This window comes from Echiichthys vipera, assembly GCF_963691815.1.
Source record: "Echiichthys vipera genome assembly, chromosome: 11".
In the NCBI taxonomy this organism is placed as follows: Eukaryota; Metazoa; Chordata; class Actinopteri; order Perciformes; family Trachinidae; genus Echiichthys; species Echiichthys vipera.
Window position 1 is genome coordinate 13,333,922 of NC_139836.1, and position 20,515 is coordinate 13,354,436.

The 20,515-nt window shown below is 39.5% G+C and overlaps 5 protein-coding genes across 5 annotated transcripts; 3 read left to right on the plus strand and 2 right to left on the minus strand.

Annotated features, from left to right (window-relative positions):
- Nucleotides 1-518: 518 nt before the first annotated feature.
- Nucleotides 519-2,855, plus strand: mad2l1bp (MAD2L1 binding protein; the record flags this gene model as incomplete). Its single annotated transcript, XM_083923219.1, has 4 exons — nt 519-576; nt 692-958; nt 1,942-2,225; nt 2,328-2,855. 4 exons carry the CDS (start codon nt 519-521, stop codon nt 2,853-2,855), a joined length of 1,137 nt encoding a protein of 378 aa, XP_083779345.1.
- A 347-nt stretch (nt 2,856-3,202) lies between these two features.
- ephx5 (epoxide hydrolase 5) lies at nt 3,203-6,565 on the minus strand. Its single transcript, XM_083922416.1, has 10 exons — nt 6,444-6,565; nt 6,316-6,359; nt 5,452-5,665; nt 5,185-5,365; nt 4,866-5,075; nt 4,669-4,798; nt 4,168-4,379; nt 3,952-4,060; nt 3,710-3,835; nt 3,203-3,607 (listed from the first exon to the last, which is right to left on the minus strand). The coding sequence occupies exons 2-10, from the start codon at nt 6,336-6,338 to the stop codon at nt 3,406-3,408; spliced, it is 1,407 nt and encodes a 468-aa protein (XP_083778542.1). The 5' UTR covers nt 6,339-6,359; nt 6,444-6,565; the 3' UTR covers nt 3,203-3,405.
- A 99-nt stretch (nt 6,566-6,664) lies between these two features.
- Nucleotides 6,665-9,465, plus strand: cst3 (cystatin C (amyloid angiopathy and cerebral hemorrhage)). Its single transcript, XM_083923391.1, has 3 exons — nt 6,665-6,965; nt 7,376-7,486; nt 9,045-9,465. Exons 1-3 carry the CDS (start codon nt 6,768-6,770, stop codon nt 9,117-9,119), a joined length of 384 nt encoding a protein of 127 aa, XP_083779517.1. The 5' UTR covers nt 6,665-6,767; the 3' UTR covers nt 9,120-9,465.
- A 1,732-nt stretch (nt 9,466-11,197) lies between these two features.
- On the plus strand, nt 11,198-12,917 carry LOC310954018 (glycine N-acyltransferase-like protein 3; the record flags this gene model as incomplete). The annotated part of the gene is made up of 5 exons (XM_083923310.1): nt 11,198-11,275; nt 11,363-11,470; nt 11,559-11,679; nt 12,301-12,433; nt 12,518-12,917. Exons 1-5 carry the CDS (start codon nt 11,201-11,203, stop codon nt 12,915-12,917), a joined length of 837 nt encoding a protein of 278 aa, XP_083779436.1. The 5' UTR covers nt 11,198-11,200.
- Nucleotides 12,918-15,039: 2,122 nt separating this feature from the next.
- On the minus strand, nt 15,040-18,396 carry mgme1 (mitochondrial genome maintenance exonuclease 1). The gene is made up of 5 exons (XM_083923015.1): nt 17,715-18,396; nt 17,371-17,608; nt 17,141-17,273; nt 16,810-16,940; nt 15,040-15,470 (listed from the first exon to the last, which is right to left on the minus strand). Exons 1-5 carry the CDS (start codon nt 18,229-18,231, stop codon nt 15,443-15,445), a joined length of 1,047 nt encoding a protein of 348 aa, XP_083779141.1. The 5' UTR covers nt 18,232-18,396; the 3' UTR covers nt 15,040-15,442.
- Between the last annotated feature and the right edge of the window lie 2,119 nt (nt 18,397-20,515).

Sequence of the window (20,515 nt, forward strand, 5' to 3'; positions counted from 1 at the left end):
CATTTTTTCAAAAATATAATACAAACATGGTAGAACAATTTGACATCGTACTTGACAATCAAAAGAATGTATATATAAATAAACATCACAGATTTAAATTATGACATGACATAAGTAAGAGTACTTAGATACACACTAAAATATAAAGGCGGAAAATAAAACAATAAATAAAGGAAAAGGAAATACACACAAAGAAATTAGATTAAAAAGTGGGCTATGTTGTTACTATATAATGTTAATGTGTAAAACGTTAATTTGAATATCTGCGTCAGTGTGCTGCATTTGAAACTCACGAAAAAAAACGACAATAGGACTACGTATCACCAAACAATGGCGTGTATGCCATAAGATCAAGTTTATTTCATGTCGAACATAAACTTAGTTCGGTTGAGCAGTTACACGTTTACAAAATGAATGCGCAAGCTGTAAAAATATGATCGTCATGAAGCCCAGCTTTCTCACCCGCAAGTACAGTATTTTCTAAGGGAAGGATGTTTTTCCCACTTTCCTCGTGTAACATGAACACAGCATTGGTGTCGATATATGTTTCCCATGATGCAGTGCGCAGGAGAGCCGGTGGGGACATTCAAAACTATGGCCGAAGACTGGAATATATTTAAACCGACATCAAACATATCTATTATAAACAGCGGAGACAATGAGATACCGAGACGCCTGTCGTTTTCCTCAGAAACCGACGATGTAAGCACACCAGAGGAGCCGAATATAACATGTAAAGACTTAAAGCTACGAAATGTTCCCAACGATTCAAATTCATGCCGACTATCTGCGGAAGTCACCGAACAACTCTCAGCGCCACCACAGGCCGTTGACACATGTTTAAAGGCGAAATGTGACCTGGACAGCTCTCATGAACGTCGACTGACTTCGAAACAGCGTGTCAACAACGCCGAAGACAAGGAAAACACCGCTATACCCTCCACAACCCGTACCCCAGGTAGGTCATGTGAACACAGAATCAGTTTGAGTAACTTACCGACGTTTTCCCAATGGGGGCATTTATTATTGGGCATCCATTTAAAATCAGTTATTGCGTTTAAATAATACATTTGCTGCGTTTTCATTTTGATAGTGGAAAACAAATTACCCAGGTTGTTGTTAAAACAGCCCTCAGTTACAACGGTACGTGTCCAGTCCACTATCAGAAATACTTCATATGTAAGACTTAGCAAGTAATTAAGCACATATACATTAACAAGCACTATACATAAATACAGTTTGAGGTAGGCTATTTTAAGTATTTCCAATATATTATTAGTGTTTACTCCACTATTGAACAGCAATAGTTTATAGCTATAACAAATTTTAAATTAATTAGTCATTAACAGCCATTTCGATGAAAGCCCAATCACTGTCTGACTCCAGTGTCTAATTGTGATGACCTGTAGCTTCTTTCTTTTTCTTTTTTTAAATCATTGTAAGCTGAACATCTTTGGGTTTTGGACAAAACAAGACATCTGAAGATGCCATCTTGCACTCAAACTGTAATTGACCCCATTGAATCATCTAGTTACCTTACAAACACAGATTTAGATTATTTGTGATTACAAAACATGCACGACAACAGGAAAATTATTCAACTATCCAACAGAACATAAAGTAGATACAATCAACGCCATCCTGACCAGCTGCAATAAAATGCTGCTTGCACATTAAAGCATCATTATAAGCCAGTATAAGCTAACCTGGTATAATACTGTATACATCTGTCCTTTAAAATTTTAAATGCTGGACTTTTACTGATTACAAATCCATCACACAAAGTAGCTATATGTTGTAAGATTAAGGGGGACATGGGAACAATGGCTTTATAAGAACAGTGGCCTTGCTAGATTGTATTAACCTTTTAACTAGCTAAAAATTGAGCAAGACCGGTCCGTTACTCACCCTAATGACATTATCTGGCCCTTATTTTGACAGATGACATTCAAGAAGAGCACACTCCTGCTCTGAGAAGTTTGACAGATTCCAGTGTGACTGCCAGTAAACAACACAGTAACACAGAGGACAATGATTCAGAGGTGATGAGAAGAGCGCAGGAGGAAGGCCGTGTGAACGTGATTTTCGCTGGCACTGTAACTCAGGAGGGCTGCTGTCGCTTTGTCAGTGAGATCCTCAAGTGCATTCTCTATCAAAGACAGCAACTACCCATGACGTATGACCAACTGGTGTACTCCCAGAAGAAACAGCAAGCCTCAATGCAGGTGAATAGTAAAAATGTGTGCACACAGCAAATGTTCATAAATGAACAAATGTTGTGGATTTGAGATTAACTAAAAGTGTTTGCTGAATGTTTTGCTTTTCAGGAAAAAGACATAGTAAGTCGGAGGCCAGTGCAGTCTGCAGACGTGGACTGGCGCAAGTGTCATCAGACCCTTCAGGACCTAGAGGAGGTGCTGCAGCAGTTTGAGGTGCTTTTTTCCCTAAGCAGGGTGCCCCGGGTGCTGCTGCTGATGGGTGGCTCCCTCATCCTCCCCAAAGAGCTGTATGAGATCAACATGGAAGCTCTAGTACTGGCTGGTGGAGATCAATGTCTACGGGTGTCTTCCTGCCTAAGGCAACTCTTCCGCACTCTTTTTGTGGCCGACCTTTTGTCTGACAGCAGACCTGTTCGTTTGATGCCCACCACAGTCTTGGCGCTGGCGCACAGGGATTGTGGTGTCTGTTGGTTCCGCCCAAAACTCCAATTTAAAGTGCCGACCCGTGTAAAGAACCAAATTATTGCTCTGGCTTCTGATCCCAGCACCTGTAAGGAACCAGGGGCACGGGAGTCTGACTGGCAGGATTATGTGTGGTTTCAGGCGCCCATGACTATCAAGGGTTTTGGCAAATGACCCAAAGTTTTTTTTGAAGCATTTTGAATTGAACTGTTCATAATTTAATGAATTATGAGTTACATTTTTTTTCTACTTGTGATTAAAAGTATGTCACTTAAAACAGTAGTGTATTATCCTTTTTTATCTATTGAAATATTGAGAAAGTGCGTTCTTTGTTGGCATGAATTCTGTTTGAGAACATTGTGTATATTTGTTTTTACATGTTTTGTATAATCACTATTTTTTAAGGATGTTAAAGAATGAGCAACACACATAATATTGGTGTAATATATATTTCAATGAGCATACTTACTACTTGAAAGGTTTTAATGTATTTTATCGTTTTCTTTAATACAATTGTGGATACATTGGAGTGCCAGTCTATGTATATGTTTACATTCATTATTAAACCTGAAAATGATTTTGACTGCTGCAATTTTAAAAGGCAATTGTGAGAATGATCTGCATAGCAGGGATGGGCATTAGTATCCCATTTGGAATGAATCAAACACAGCAGCAATAATAAAGAACAGATCAACAATATAGGTCTGAGAGTGCATCAACAGGTTCACACCTCCTCCACCTTTTTGACAAACTGGATAAGGTCGTTGGCTAGCAGCTGGGGCTCCTCTAATGCAGCAAAGTGACCACCTCGAGGCATGAAAGTGTAGGAGTAGATGTTTCGATACATCATTTGTGCCCATGACTTAGGGCAGTGCATCAGCTCTGCAGGGAAGGCGGCCAATCCAGTGGGCACAAATATTCCTGTCCTAAGACAAGAGGACACTTAATCAGAGTTATAAAATGAAAGGATAATAAGATTTTGAAATGTGTAAAACAAAAGTCATAGTTTTGACAGTTTGGTTACATACTTTTGATCCACTCTATTGCCAACATTCCCCTTAGTGTTCTCTTTGTAAAAGCGCATGGAGGAGACAATGGAGCCTGTGGTCCAGTAGATCATGACATTTGTCAAGAGGTCATCCAGGCTGAATTTCCTGTTCAGATGCAGACATTTATTAACCACTTACAGCCATCAACAATCAAAGAAACCTTGAATCTATGCTATAATTTCTACATTGCAGATGACAAAGGCCTCAACTGCCTCTTGTACCTCTCCAGCCCACCATCCACCTGATCTCTGTTCTTCAGATCAGTCCAGGAGGAGAACTTCTCCAGAATGTAGGCTGCCAAGCCTACAGGAGAGTCATTCAGCCCACACCCTGTGCACACAATTTAAGATTTACTGAGATTACAAAACACTAGGAACAGTTTGCTTGTTTTTTGTATTCAATCTGTGACCTTTTAACAATGTCAATAATGTCCCCACCTGCAGTGTCTGGTTTAGTGGCCTGAATGTGGAAGTAGCCTGTTTCCCTCAGGATTTCCCAGACGTTTTTCTCAAAGAAAGGGAACAACCGACGAACATCTTCTCGACTGAAGCCCACCAGAAAGGGTAGATAAGGACCAATCAGGAGGGACAACATCACTTTGAGCCCGCTTCTTGCTGTAAACATGTTTAGGTGGAGACCTTTCACACACCTGGAAAAGATTACAAAAATGTCAAGGTCATACAGCACTTGAATCTCTATTCACTCCTAATTTATAGCTCTAAATGCAAGTTTTATCATGTTTTCTTTTGGCAAAATGTCCTTTATTTGCTCCAGCCTCCAGGAATTAGTAGTGTCAGCAGTATTGCTCAATACAAGTACTGTTTCCCAGTATCTCACAATGCTCCCTTTTTGAAAAAAAGAAAAAAAACAAGTGGGTGGTGGAAAGTCCACGGCATTGATACTTTTTTGGCATGCAAGAGCTTGTTTTGCTGTCTTACTGGGGCTTCATTTGTGCCATGTTAGTGGTGATGAGGGAGCCCCAGTCTCCACCCTGCACATAGAACTTGGAGAATCCTAAACGCTCCATCAGAGTCAGGAAAGTTCGGGCAGCAGCAAGACTGTCAAATCCTGAGAAGACAGGGAGCACATCTGTAAACGCCTGCTGCTCAACCTTAAATCCATTAGAATCATCTACCTTGTTTATGAGGGGCTTCTGAGAAACCGTAGCCAGGGATGGACGGGCATATGACCTCAAACACGGGACCGTCCTGGTTCTCTGTGAGAAGCGGCAGAATCTTGTAGAACTCATAGAAGGAGCCAGGCCAGCCGTGAACGAGCATCAGAGGCAGAACCTTCTGATTCTCGCGGTGCGGTGGTCGCACGTGGATGAAGTGCACATCCAATCCTGCATTGGTGTGAAAAGAAAATAGTGTGCGGACTGATTGCTGGCCAAATATCCAAATTATTACTAAAGCAAAGCAAACCCTGTTGATTCATCTTAGCGCTGTGTGTACCTTCTATTTTAGTTTTGAAGTGTGGATACTTGTTAAGCACTGCCACCTGCTTTTTCCAGTCAAACTCGTGTCTCCAATAGGAAACCACTTTCTTGAGATGTGTGGAATTGTAGCCATAGTGGAAGCAGCTATCTTCCAAAGGATCGGCGTAGCGGGTTCTGTCAATGCGCTCATGAAGGTCCTGCAGAATAAGAGCACTGTTGATTTCTTCACGTTACTGTCTTATAATTAGGTAATCGGTGTTGAAACGGTTGATTAACAGCCTACCTCAATCTCTTTATCTGAGGTTTGCACTTTAAATGGATAGATTTGATCATCCTCTGACAGTGGCCTATCTCCTGCTCCCCACCACCCTTCACCAAGAGGAATACTTTTCACTTGTCTTCTTTTGTGCACTGCATATATCAGTATCCCCCCTGCTGCAACAGCTGAGCCTATCAGGAGATGCTGATGGGCTGCATCCAAGCCACAGAAAGCTCCCCTGCAAAGTGTGGGAAAAGAATGGGACGACTCTTTAGAAACCATTACTATTCTACTTCAACAACAATAAGCCATAAAGATAGAATTCAGCACTTTTCAGCAAAACCATTTACAACTACCAACCGTCAAACCCCTCAGGACCGTATGTGTTGTTACAAATGAAAATATCAAAAAGAAGCACAGGTGCCTCTCCGACACAGCACCGTCCTCAAAGGTGCTCTTATTGTGAAAATGGCAACCTCCAGTCGGAGAGTATGAAAAAAAACTGTTGTTTTTTTCGTTTTTTGTCTTCTAGTGATTTTATTTTTTTATTATCATAATACAGGGACCGTAAAACACTGGAGGACAAAAGTAAAACACTATTTTTCTGACTTTGAATCTTATACATTTTCGACTTTTTTTCTAGTACATTTGCCATTTTTTTTACCATGTAAACCTGCGACTTTATTTTCTAGTAGATTTCCCACTTTAATCTCATAAATTTGCGACAATTTTCTCGAAATATTACCCCCCTCACCCGGGTACGTATTTTTTTTTCATACTTGGCCCTAATACGCCGTCGTGCATTACAGCTCGAGTATCATCACAAATATGTATGAGGCCTCGAGAAAATCTTTAGTATTAGTCTTATACTTAGTAAGTAATACTTACTTCAAAACCTCAAGTCTTTGCATCCTGCGGTCCAAAGGTTAGACCTGCAGTAGGACCAAGGTAAAAATGTAAAGAAAGGCAGTCGACAGCTGTGTTCAAAATCCAACGACCGTCCGTTTTCAATATACCTTATTTGCCTCCTTTTAACTGATGCCTGCAGGTAATGTTAGGGTTTCTACAAGTGGAAGGAGTGGAAGGAGTACTGTGACTTCGGGACTCAGCTGTGGACAAAACGAGCACACCCACGCCCGGCTGGCGGAGCGAAACCCCGCCGTGAACCGGACGGTGTTTGCGTTGCAGAGATCGCTGATTGGCTGCGAGATGTGCCACTCCTCCTCGTGCACAGCACAGCCGTGACGTAATGTTTATATAAGGGAGAGGGAACGGCGAGCGAGCTGTTGTTTTGTTGTGTGGACTCGAGTCCGTGAGCCAAGTAACAAAAAGAAAGCACGATGTGGAAGATTGTTTTACCTGTGCTGGCGGCGGTTTTCGTCGTCGGGTCGAGAGCTATGACGGGGGGGCTTCAAGACATAGATGTCAATGACGAAGGTGCGCGGACTGCTCTCAGCGCCGCCGTGGCCCAACACAACAGGGGCTCCAACGACGCGTACCTCAGCCAAGTGGCAGAGGTGATCAGGGCTCAGAGACAGGTTAGTAACATTTGGATTTAACTTTATTACACGGACTTGGGAAATCAAGAGAATCTAGTTTATATGTAACCTTATGCGCTGTGTGATCGCGTATAGGCCGTTCAATACCTCCCTAAAGTCACATGCCCTTTACAACATCTCTTTATCTTCTCTCAAACATGTTTGGCTCTTACACCATAATCCTGCCCAGTCCAGTCCTGTCCCGACAGGATTCAACAAGTAGTAAAGCTCGTGTGCCCCCAAATCCCGTTCTTCACACATTTATAAAGAAGCACCTTTTAGATTGCTACACTTTTTTCTTCAGCTCCTAAAACTACACTCAGTTTTTATATTGTACTGAAATCTGTTGTATGATTGCTCCAGTGTTTACATTGACATTTAATTCCCGACTCACACTCTTCTCCCCACAGTTGGTTGCAGGCTTAAAGTACACGATCACTGTGAAAATGGCGAAGACCTCCTGCAGAAAGGGCAGTGCAAATGAACTGTGTGCCATCCACCAAGACTCTGAAATGGCTCGGGTAAGGGCTTTATGAAAAACAAGCATCTCAGCTTCTTGAGTTATTATTAAATACCATACAGTAGACTTGTACTTCTCTCTTCAACATTAAACTGCAAACTATCAGATTGCGAAATAATTGTATACTTCCTCTTTTTGAAGAATCAAGAGGAATCATGATTATTGAACATGGGAAATAGAAGATAATATATTTTACAATAATAAAATCCAATGTGTAGTATTTAGGGGAATGTATTGACAGAAGTGTAATATAATTAAATTTATTCATCAGTCTATAATCATCTGAAACTAATAATATTAAAATCATGTAAGTTGAACAAATAATAGTATCTGTATTTATATAAAGCTTATCCAAACAAAGTTACAAATTACTTCACATAAATGTAATTCTTAAAATTGTAAAGCAGCTAAGATATATGGAAAAACAGAATATAATACAAACTGAAATATAATTCCTCACTATCAAATATGTTTTAAAACATTTACAGGGTTCCCATGCGTACTAGAATCCCTGGCCGGATGTGTGTATGATGCACCTTTATGCAGGAAATGTCATATGTAAAATAAATTCAACAACAAATGGCAAGTTAAGTACACATCTGGACATTGTATGTACATACCAGCTGATGCGTCTGGACAGGTCTGTGTGTTTTAACTGTAGCAGACTGCTGTTGTTTTCAGGCGATTTCAGAAGATAAACCGATTCAAAAGATCTACAGTACAGGTCAAAAGTTTGGACATGCTTTCTCATTCCCTTGAATGGGAAGACTACCCACATTAGTTGTTAAAGTTTAATTGCCCTTATAGGCTATATTGTAACATTAGTTGTCGTGTGTGTGCCTGCGTGTGCCTGCGCGGACATGCCTTCATGATGTGTGATCATTGGTCTGTATCCCTATTTTGTCCACATGGTCGCATCAGCTCCTGTCACAAATCCAAATCTAGTTTCGAAAAGAATGCACACCTAAGTTTATACAGTTGATCTGAGTAAAGGGGTAAAACACTATTTAAATTTTCTGGGACAACACTGTTTAACCCAAGTCGGCACCAATTCACAGTCCCATTATGTGTTACAGACATTTGTAGTTCACTAAGAAGGCAAAAGGTTTGTTTATGCTGCATTTTGCTGGACTTTCACTTCCCTTTGTATCTTGCATCAGGCACTTCATTCAGCACCCTCAAACAACCTAATTAAGCCTTAAATATTATTTCCTAGGTAGGAGACCAACCTAGGTTTTGGCCAACAATGCTCAGAACATTTTTTTATTTTTCACCCTGCCTTTCAGGGCTTCCGTAAGTCTTAGAGTTTTGGTTTGCACAAAGGCTTCTCTACTGGCTTGGAAAGAGAGGGGTGAGAGTAGGGGTATGCAATAGGTTGCAGTCTGTTTTCACTGCTGGATGCCACTCAATCCTTCACACTGGGGCTCTCAGGGAAGATATTATGTCAGTTATGTACAGATACAACAGATAAATGCTCTGTTGGTCTTTGACTACATAATATCAAAGATCAAATGTTTTATTGACGGTGTACATAATATGTGTCATTCTTTCTTCTACAGCCTTACGAGTGCACATTCGTAGTGTGGAGCCGCCCATGGTTGAGTGACATCAAGGTGCTGAAGGAGACATGCTAGAAAGAGAACTACGCTGGAAAGCCCTTGTGTTGGCATTGTCTGCAGAATAACCTTCATACAGAGCAATATGTATTTTCCTGTAGACAAACCACAAAAGTATTGAGATTTCCATTTTCTGCCTTTGCTTTTTCATTGTATGCTAGATTGAATAAGTCAGTGTTTTAGAATATCCTACACAGCATATCAATGTAAAGGTTCATTAACTTTTAGAGGAACAACTAACTTTTTAATGCAGCACTAAACCGAGCAAATAACAAATATATGTGGACTGAGCAGTTTTTAGGCTATTGGAAACCACACACTGTTTTAAAATGTAATGAAAATTAAAGTAGCGTGTGAATTCAAACGTGTGTGTCCATGTGGTAAATGCATATTAAGCTTTTGGCTATCCAGACCACAGTTTAACATTTTTGGAAAGAATACAGAAATGCTTTTTTTTTTTTTTTTCAGCGTTCCTAATCGTCATCTGGCATTGGGCAAAAATGATATGAATGCTGTGAAAGGTATACTTTAGGAGGCAAAGGCTGCATTTTCAGAAGGAAACATTTCTCTTTTTTTGATACTTGGTTCGAATTGATTTGATTATCATTTGGGGGATCATTACAAACAATACGCGGTCAATGATCATGAGACTTACCTTTTCTAAAGTCATAACTATAGACTGTATAAAAAATCCATTCTCTCAACTTGATCCAATCATACTCGCCTATTGGAGTTGCCATCTTGTTGGACTTTGACGCCGCCTCATTTCCTCTTACCAGAAAAGGGCATTGATGTGACGTTGGGGGGGAGGGAGATGCGTCCATCTGGCTGAGTATACCTCCGAGGCCAACACTCAAGCGCCCCTAATTATTCATATACTTCAACCTCCAATCAAATAAAAACTAGCCTAGCACAAAAAAAATCACCCCTCTCAGTGTTGGCGAGATATAGACTAGAATGCTTTTTTCCCCAGGCGTTAAATAGGTTTAATTATGCTGTGAAAACGGCCTATTTAACTTTGGGGTCAATGAGAAACTGCTCTATTATGCAAACTGTCCTTAGTGGACACTCTGTGAACTGCAATATTTGGTACTTCCACTTTGGATAAACCAGGAAGTCGCCGTGGTTGGGGCTTGGTCTTAACGTTTTCTGGATGTACTCACAGATTTTTATTTTGATAATTAATAGCTTTACTGCTAAAGCACTATGATAATATAATCACAAATATACACATAATACACACATATACAGGGTTTGTACAGGTGCTTGAAATCCTTGACAATGCTTGAATCTGATATTGTGTTTTCAAGGTTTTAAAAAGTAGATGAAAAGTCTTAAAAGTATATCCGCATTTCTTTTATAATAAATTGCTATAGAATAGAAATGTCATTTATTATCCTTGTGGTGTTACGAAACACAATTCCAGCTGTTTATAGCAACCATCTTTTTTTAACATGACTTAAAAAAAAGTGAAATATCATATGTATGTATTTGTAGAAATATGTAATTTACCACAGCTGTAAGGTGATGGAAAACATTGAAATTTAACCTTGAAAGTGCTTGGAAATGCTGTAGGAACCCTGCATGTATTGCTTGTGCTCCACAACTTGAGAACTAGTACTTTGATGTGTCATATTTTTCTTGCAAGCCAATCTAAACAGATAGGACTTTGGGGGAGGAGGCTTAAAGAGACAAGCACCAAAACTGAGTGTTTCAGACAAATTGTGAATACAGGTATATTCAGACAGACAGTATGAGAAAAATGTGGGGTTTTTTAAATGTTTTTTTTGGCAGCAGTAGTAGAAACACAAAATACTATGAACCTGAAAATGAGCATAGTATATCCCCTTGAAACAATTTAAGCTAAAATAAAATACTCAAGGCTTTAATGTTCAGACAGTAGGTAGCCTGGTATTTTTCTGTTTGAGCAGACAATTACTGCGCATTACTTTTCATTATACGAAAATTGCACGAGAACAGCCTGGTAAGAGACACACAGTAAGTGACACGACCTGCATGACTGACTGTCAATGATTTATAAAGGCAGAGGCCGTTTTATTTACACCAACAGGCAGGATAAGAAGCTTCACTCCTCAAACATGAAGATACTGAATAAAGACGAACTACAAATTGCTGAAGGAGTTCTACTCAAACACTTACCCAAGTGTTATAAGGTAGACGGCTGCAAGCCATTTAATATTGCTCCATATGCATTGCTTGCTTGTACTTCTACTGCAGCTCTAAAAACTTTGTGTTTTTAGGTATATGGTTTCCTATATGGGATTAACAGGAACAAACCAAACACACTGGAGGTAATTGTTGATGCTTGGCCTGATTTTAAGGTCATCATTTGTCGGCCTGACCCTAAGGTGAGTTCACATCCCATTGTGACACAACTGTGTCCTGGTTTTTGTAGGCTATGCAACATGATTGCTAAATTAAGCGTTTGTATCACAGAACAGGCGCGCCCTGGAGTTCATGAAAAAGGTGACATACTACAGCATGGATGAACAGATTTTCAGGAAAATGCTGACAGAAGAGAATGCAATTGACTGGAGCACTTACTTTCTTATTGGAGGTCAGTTGAGATCAGAATAGTGCATTATTATCAACAGTCAGTGGTGTAATTATCTACTGGTAAGTACATTTATTCACACACATCGTTTTCCTTTTTAGGCCATTGAGAGGTGAATATTGATTATTTAAATACCTTTATATCTTTTAACAGCAGTAGTAACTACATTATGAACACTGGAAAAATACAGTGACAAGCTCTAATATCCTTTTTATGAAACTACCTACCAGTAGGCTATATAATATATTTGAACTACACCTCATAAAATAGCAGTAAGACACTAATGAATCACTAATAATAACAGTTTGATAGTCACAGGGGATTGAGCACTTTAACTTTTGAGTACATTTAGCTAATAGATACTTTTAAAAAAACATTTTCAATGTAGGTGTGATTTTAACTTGTAATGGAGTATTTTTGCTATTTGGAGGATGGTGAATACTTATTAACATATTAAGATATTGACATATACGCCTCGGGATCCCCCAGTTAGAGCTGGTTAATGTGGCCCAGGAACGGGAAGTTTGGGGTCCCCTGATAGAGCTGCTGCCCCTGCGACCCGACCCTGGATAAGCGGTTGAAGATGAGATGAGATTAGACATTTGATTCGTTTTTGTCCTACAGGATTTGACACGTCCCATACCTCCATACTCAAAGAAGTGTCTTCTGAAAGAGAAGTCAACAACCGAGTCTACACTGCGACGCATCTTCTGTATTTGCCAGACATCAGCCATCTGGTCACACCAGCAGCTGGCAGGTATCATTAAAATGTATTTTATCAGTGAAAAGTAAATAATATAGTTTCGCTCATGAAAGGTCATCATAATCTGTTTCTCATCAGCGTACTTGAATCAAGGGTTTCATCTCTAAACCTTTCTCACGTTGACTTGGTGAATAAATCCTGGAAGTTTGGAGGGAACAAGAAAGGTTACAGGAACGTTGAAAACCTCATCAGCAACTTCCCCTCATGCTGCATCACTGACGACCAGGGTCAGCCGGTGTCCTGGATTCTGGTGTATGATTACTGTGCCTTGGGCTTATTGTACACCCTGCCAGAGCACAGAGGGAGAGGCTACGCCAAAGTCCTGGTCCACACCATGGCCAAGCGACTCCACGCTGAGGGATACCCCGTGTACTGCTTCATAGAGGAGGAGAATGAGGTCTCCTTCAAGCTCTTTAAAACCCTGGGCTTCATTGAGGATCCCTCATACAGGGCGGCATGGTTCGAGTTCAACTTTTAATCTTGTAACCATATCTAATAATTGGAGTCTAAGTCTTTGTATAGCTGACATATTTGTAAGCTTGCAATGTTTCCACGTGAATGAAAATGAGATAAAAATGTAAAGTTTATTGATTTTTTTAAGGTTCTCCAAAACCCAAATTATAACGGTATGAGTGAAAAAAGGCATTCATTGACAATAATAATGTCACCTTTTCCTAATAGTTGTAAGTGTTTGGAGTAGAAATCCATATGAAATTGTGTTTTGTTGATTCATGTGTTGCTTTATGTCAGCACTGAACAATTATCAAATTATGTACACACAGACAGTAGACTTCTCTTCATAGAGGCTAAGTATTAATAACCATGGATTCCTAAAATAAAGACATTTCATGCACTCCTTGTTTTATTCATGTTTCAAAGAGAGTATGCTTTCCACTGTAAATGCTTCAACAGGTGCCCAGTGTTTCCATGACTATAAGAAAGGCTTCACCATTTTGAAAACAAAAAAAAAACATAGACAAAACTGAAAGATTAGAAGAAACTTAGAAAACCCTTATTTTTGTTTGATTAGCATCACCTTCAAATATATGCACTGCCTTAATAACTGGTTTACGGTTATCTGGTCCTCAGAAACAGGGTCAGATCAGATCCTGCGGTTTTGGTGGACACATGGCCAGATTTCATTGACATTATCTACAAACCACAATACTAACAGGTAACTACTTATATATTCTGTATATGTGTGTGTGTGTGTGTGTGTGTGTGTGTGCATATACATAATTTTCCCTTCTTTTCTTACAGAAAGTCACAGCGGTTTTTTGCAAGTAATGAAGCTATCCTGGAAGACACCATAAGGAAGTCCTCTGTTATTGACTAGACCCAGTACTTTTGTGTTGGTAATAGTAATAGGCACTTTTATTATATTCATTATTTCTTGAATAATAACGTGACATCAGAGCATTTACCTTGTATTCTCTCCTTTTCCTTTTACATTGCTCGTATAAAGTGGCCCTGTGACCATTGAAAGACTACCCGGCTATTAGTGCACTCATTTTTTGTATTCCTACAATATTTTTTATTTTATTCAGGAACATGCTATTATATGATAATTCCTGCATCACTCAATGACAATATATCAATGGAATATAACACTGGAGAGGAAATAACAAAACCCACACACCTTATATTCTATTCAATGTGACCTTTGAGCTGCTGTCTTACAGTGGAACAACACCCATTTTCAAAACTCTCTCCCAAATCCAAAAACTAGAGTGCTGAAAATGTGTGATGTCATCACGTATTAAGTGTGGAGCTGCTCCATGGACAATGAATTGTGAACGATGTTACAGATGACACAGATCACCCAGGGGAAGTTTCTAAGCATAAAACACTTTCTGTTTCACAACCAATGACACTACAATAAAGCTAATTTTGGGGTGTCACAAAGGAAAACACAATCGGTCTCCCATTCATTGTCTTTGTGGTGCAGCTCCAGACTTTATACTTGATAACATCACAAGTTTAAAAGTAGCTTCTCTTGTTGCTGGCTTTGTGAGAGAGTCGCTCATGCTCACTTATATTGATTGAACTTTCCTAGGCTATGGAAATAACATATTGGAAATCTTCATTTAGGTGATGTTCCCCTTTAAGGTATAAATTTAGCTGTGAATTTGATTTTATAGTGTTCAAAGTCCTTTTATTGTTCTGGCATATCGTGTATGATGCCACCATCACACTCCTACATGACATAAAAGGGCAAAGATCAGTGCTATTACAACATCTGAATGATCATAAATCCAAACAAAGGAAAGTAAGAAATGAGAATTATGGGAGACATCATGTGATGAGAGGGGAACTGAAACCCTTTTTTAAAAGATAACTATGTAAAAAACATACTTATAAACAGCTTATTCCAAAAATATAGATTTTTGTGATGTCTTATGCCTCCCAAATACATGGTTTTGAAATTGACATCTTTTTTGTTACACTAAAAATACTTACATGTAATCCTGTTTAAATAATACATTGTCAAACAAAACATAAATACAAATACAAAATTCAGTTTAGCATATTTATTAGATAGCTTTTCATTCCAAGGAATCAATCTTCACCACATAGACATTATCAAAGCAGTGGCAGTAGAAAAAGACGTGTCCAGCAGCAAACTGGCAATGTGTCACATGATGATACTGGAGGATGTGTCCATCCATAGACAGGTAGAGCCTCGCTGTGCAGTGATGTCTTGTGTGTGACTAAATCATTATCTCAGGTTTTAATAGTCCATTACTAAAGCAGGACTCTGCTCTATTCTGTATCAGCTCGGTTCAGTTCATAATAATAATAATAATAATAATAATAATGTATTTTATTTATGGGCACCTTTCAGGACACTCAAGATCACCTTACATGTACATAAAAGAAATAAACAGACAGACAGCAGTAAAAAACAGACCAAACATAAATAAAAAGCAATAAACCACAGTTGCTTTGTTGCCCAACTGAAATGACCTGCTTCAGAGATATGCCCTTACAGATGATCACATCTCATCTGTTTTCCACAAACGCACCAGATCTGAAATGAAAAGAAAAAAATCTGAAGTGAATCTTAATGTGAATCAGGGTTCCAGTTCTTTAAAAAGTAATTTTACAGAACATTTCCAGAAGTTTTTCTAGAAAACCTCTCCGCATTTGAATCTCTATGAAACTTGAAGGCGGCACTAGATGTGAGGGGATGGGTCACTTTAAGGCCTGAATCTGAGGACTGATTTTCCTCTTCAACTCTATGTAAGAATTAGTCATGAGAAGAAACTTGCAGAGATGTTTTAGGCCCCATGAAAATCAGATAAAAAGAGTCTGGTGATGTTGATGGTTGTGTAAAGCCTTTTTTAAGCCTGTAGCTTCAGAGAGGCTGAGGTGGAGCTTCTACCCTCAGGCCACTAAGATCCTAAATGAAGACACTGCCTGAGACTGCTCCCCCCATCATACGCATTTTTTATTATTATCACCGTTTGAATGAATAAATTGTATTTCATATGATTAACGTGGCATATAAATTGATTGACAGATTTACTGATTGATCTAAGAATTTCATTGCCAGACTGAACTTGAAGAAATTGATATGATTGCTGTTTTTATGGTATAAATCATATTAAAACTTTTGATAGGTTTAGGTAATGCCAATGCTCTGAATATTTTCTCATGTTAATAATTTGGTCTATAAAAGGTCAATTATAACGAGAAGTTACCACCAAAAGTGACTGCAGCCCCAAGTGATGTTTGAGATCAGGTAAAAGGTAAAATATGCCATTATCCTAAAAACAATGGAAAAACTACCTTGATTTTCTGTTTTCTTCTTATTTTGACCCGTGTGGGACATTTGAGAAACAAAGAGGCACCCACCCTACACAGCACGCAGGGTTAGCCACTCTCTGTTTCGCAACTGCCGCTTTCTAACACCCCACCCTCTCAGTGTCACATACTAACACACAGGGCACAAGGCAGTGCATCTGTTTTACTAACACATACAAACAGAAGTGGGGAAGCTGTGCAATCACTCATAATCGGACATTGCGGCATCTTCCAACAGGGTTATGTGAAAGTGTGTTTGTGTGCTTTGAACATAAGCGCTGTGAAATAATCTGATTTACTGCTTTGTCCTCTCCGAATGACTCTCTCTCTCTCTCTCTCTCTGGCTGTTTAGCCAGGGAGGAGAGGAGGGGCCAACTCTCAATGCTGTGACTTTACTAACAGTAAGTGATAATTGTTACATAGTTTACCATTAATAACAACATAATCGCACAGTAGTAATGCATTTATTTCTGAATAAAACCAATGATGTTGTGTGTGGAAATTGATTTTAATTCATTTTTGAAAGGAAAGGTAATGAAAAGAGAAACTGCTTACTGCTTTACCTTTTTTCTGTGAACTCTTCAAGACGAACCAACCAAGTTTTCCAGTACTCGGACATCAGCTCTGAGCTCAGCTGGTGAGCATGGGCAGGTGAGCCATCCTTGTAGGCTACGACAATGAGTCCATTTTCAACCTGCAATAAGAAGAGATCTTTTGTGTGACACACTCTAGCACACATACAGCAAAAATAATGATCAAATATAAATTTCCTTTACATTTTATAATCTATCTTTTAAGTAAGGAATCTGACTTTGGGCTGAGAGACAGATAGAAAAATAATCTGGTTAAGAAGGAGAGAATTAAAAGATCACCACATCAATATCAGTGGATCACCTGGTATTTGTAGTTGTGGTCATTGTTCAAAGCTCCGGCGTAGGCTGCCACCTGAATAGGATTGTCATATGTGTTTCTCAGGAATGGTTTGGGTTTCTCTGAAGTCTTCCAGTCAATAACACAGAGTACACCCCTGTGAGCAAAAAAGGGCTGTGAGTTAAGTGGAGGAAGTGACAAATGTCAAGTTAATCATGGAAGAAGAAGAGTCTACTTGTGTCGGGATCATTTACCTGTAGCGAGCAACACAGTCCACAATCCCCAGATAGCTCAGCGTGTCATGTTGCACGGTGCTTTCAGTGGCTCTCACTGCACTGACATCCTCCAGTACGTGAGAGATGCTCTCCATGTATCCCTGAACCCCAGGAGGATACTCTGGCATCTCCGAAGGAACTTTATTCTTCCATGTTGCACCTGACATCAGGATGTCCTCCAAAGCTGAATGGAAATGCTTCCCTTGCTTAAATAAATCTGAATAAAACAGATATTTGGTTAGGTTTTTGTTTATCCTGCCTCCACAAACTACACAACACACATAATTCAATAGCAGCTATACACGTATGTTATAAAAACTTACTCTGGCTGTATTCTTTGAAGCTTTCCTCTCCAAGCTCTGCAATCATCCTCCTCTTCCACCTCTCCAGGTAGAAGATCTGCTCCGGGGAAAGGGTCTGCTGGAGGATGCGGGTCACACTGGGTACGGAAGACCTGTCCTGGCCCCGTTTTAACAAGATCCGGACTGGAGGTCCTGACTCTGGATCCTCTGTTTCTACAGTCGCCCCGCAGTTTAAAAAGGGATGGAGGGTTTTGGGTACCGTCATCTCAGGTCTCGATGAGGACGTTTGAGCTTTGACAACAGGTCCATAAATGTCCTCGTCCTCCATCTGGAGGCTCTCTGGAGTTTGGGAACTGACCCTGGATGACACGACTGACTTCACAAGAGAAGAGTAGCGCTCACTGTCCACTGAGCTGTACGGACTCTGTCTCTTTGGGGATGTCAGGCAACGGGAGGCAGAGAAATTGCTGACAGAGAGGGAGGTGCATTGAGGGACAACGACGCCTCCAACGCACACCACGCGTTTAAGAATGAACATTGTGACAACTTCCACGCAAAAAGCTTAGAAGGAAATCACTTATCAGCTAACTAACGACGTGTACGTGCTGTGGTTTTACATTGCGTTTAAGATGTTTGCGTTCACTGTGGTGGTGGTGGTGGTACTTGCCCCAACATGTTCTGCAACAGCTCTTCGGTTGCATAAACTTCCTTAGGTAGGTGAATTGTTGTTGCTGTTCTTCTTTATGTTTTCTGGCGGATTGCAATACCAACTTTAGGTGCGTGCATACCGCCACCTACCGTACCGGAGTATGTAGTGCGGGCTCTAGTTTTACATTACTCTAAAAACAAAAAACTAGTGTAGGATAAAATAGAACAAAATCAAAAATATTTTACTAAACTCAGTGTTCATTGAGAGCTGTATCCATTCTCTCTGAGTTTCTCCTTCATTTATCCCTTCTAAGTGCTATTCTCATCCTGTCTCTCTAAACCAGGGATGGGCAATTTTGGTCCTGGAGGGCCTCTGTCCTGCATGTCCTCTTACACACCTGATTCTAACAATAATCAAACTGTGGCAAGCATCAGATGCTTGATAACGAGCAAAGCATTAGATTCAGGCGTGTTAGGCTAGGGACAAACTTAAAACATGAAGGACAGTGGCCCTCCAGGACGAGAATCTGCCCACCTCTGCTCTAAACCCTTTGCTGCAAACTTGCCCTTTCTTCGTTATATTTCACACAGAGCATAATGACTTGTTTGACATTTTGCAACGATATTAGAATGTGCACATACTTGTGATTTAACTTTCCCCAGTAGAAATGCTGTCTTATTTAAACCAGTGTGATGAAACCTTAATCTGGATAAACCTTCTCTCTTCTGTTTCTATAATATCCTGAGCTCTAACTGTCTTTGTTCTGCCTTTATTGCCCTCATCCCACCTTTCCTGATACTCAATGTTTAATTAGTGCTTTACCTCCCCCTTTTCCAAATGAAATGTCCATTTTAAAACTTATATTTAATGATCTTTTAGCTATCTCATCTGCATATTAATTATCCTTTAGGCCCCACGTGTGCATGCACCCAACAAAGTTCAACAACTAGTCCCATCCTTTCAATCCTGAATAAACATGGAAACATTTTATACACTATGAAGGACTTGCTGCAGAGTCAATGCACAACGCCACCATGTCTGGTCTCAGTTCTTCCACCAACATCCTTGCATCCTCTTAGGAAGATCCAATAAACTAGTGATAGTCTATCCCTTGTGAACTGTTGTGGGGACTCAACTCAAGGCTTTGTTATGTATTTATTTTGTTTGGGTGAGATATGGCAGCTGCCCCATAAACAAAACACCCAGAATTGCTGATCTCATCAGTGCCCTATATACAGTATATCTATTGATTGCTGGCTTATCTGCCGCCCAGTTATATCCAGATATAGTTCTCATAGTTCTCTCTTGTTTTTTCAACATGTATCTTCCATGTAAATCTTTCATTCAGTTTCCCTTTCCCCTCCTAGTTAAGTACATATAACAATACAGACTGGCAAAAAAAAAAATCCCAATTAATCAGAATCAGAATCAGAAATACTTTGATAATCCAATGGGGAAATTCTTTTCGTTACAAAACTCCAGATATACAAAGAACAAATATTATACAGACAACATATTTTGAAAAGGCTATATCTTATTATTACTAAGATGATTGTTAAACCTTAATCCTTTATCTTCCTTATCCTAGTACATTTACATCATCTCTCCCCCTCATCCATAGCCCTGTCATCCGTGATAAACATATCCTCCAGTCTAGATTCGTAAGAATACTATTTATAATAATGTTAAATGCTTAACTATATAATACTCATCAGACAGCTTCGGTCCCACTTTGACTCAAACTTTTGTTCCCATTTGAGTCTAATACCCAGTTTGAACATTCCTGTAGCTGGGAACTGAAGTTATAGGTATGACCAAATGACTGCGTTTGTAACGAAAGTACATTACCCTTATAAGGCATTCATTTCAATTGAACATCCTTTCATTATACAAGCCCTGCAAGCTTTTGGTTTTGGTAATAATATTATAATATTGTAGTGTTCTAAAGGACATGAACAGCTCTGTCACTCTATTTTCCAATATTTCCAAAATGTTTCACACTTTAAGAGGTGAACCACAAGGATGACCTATTTCTTGTTTTTGATTGTGGTTTAACTTTTGCTGTTAATGATCTCACATAGTCCAGACAATAAAAACTACATTACCCGTAATGTGTATTGTATTATTGAAATATATTCGGTGGAACTCATTTTGGTTACTGTAATTTGCTTTT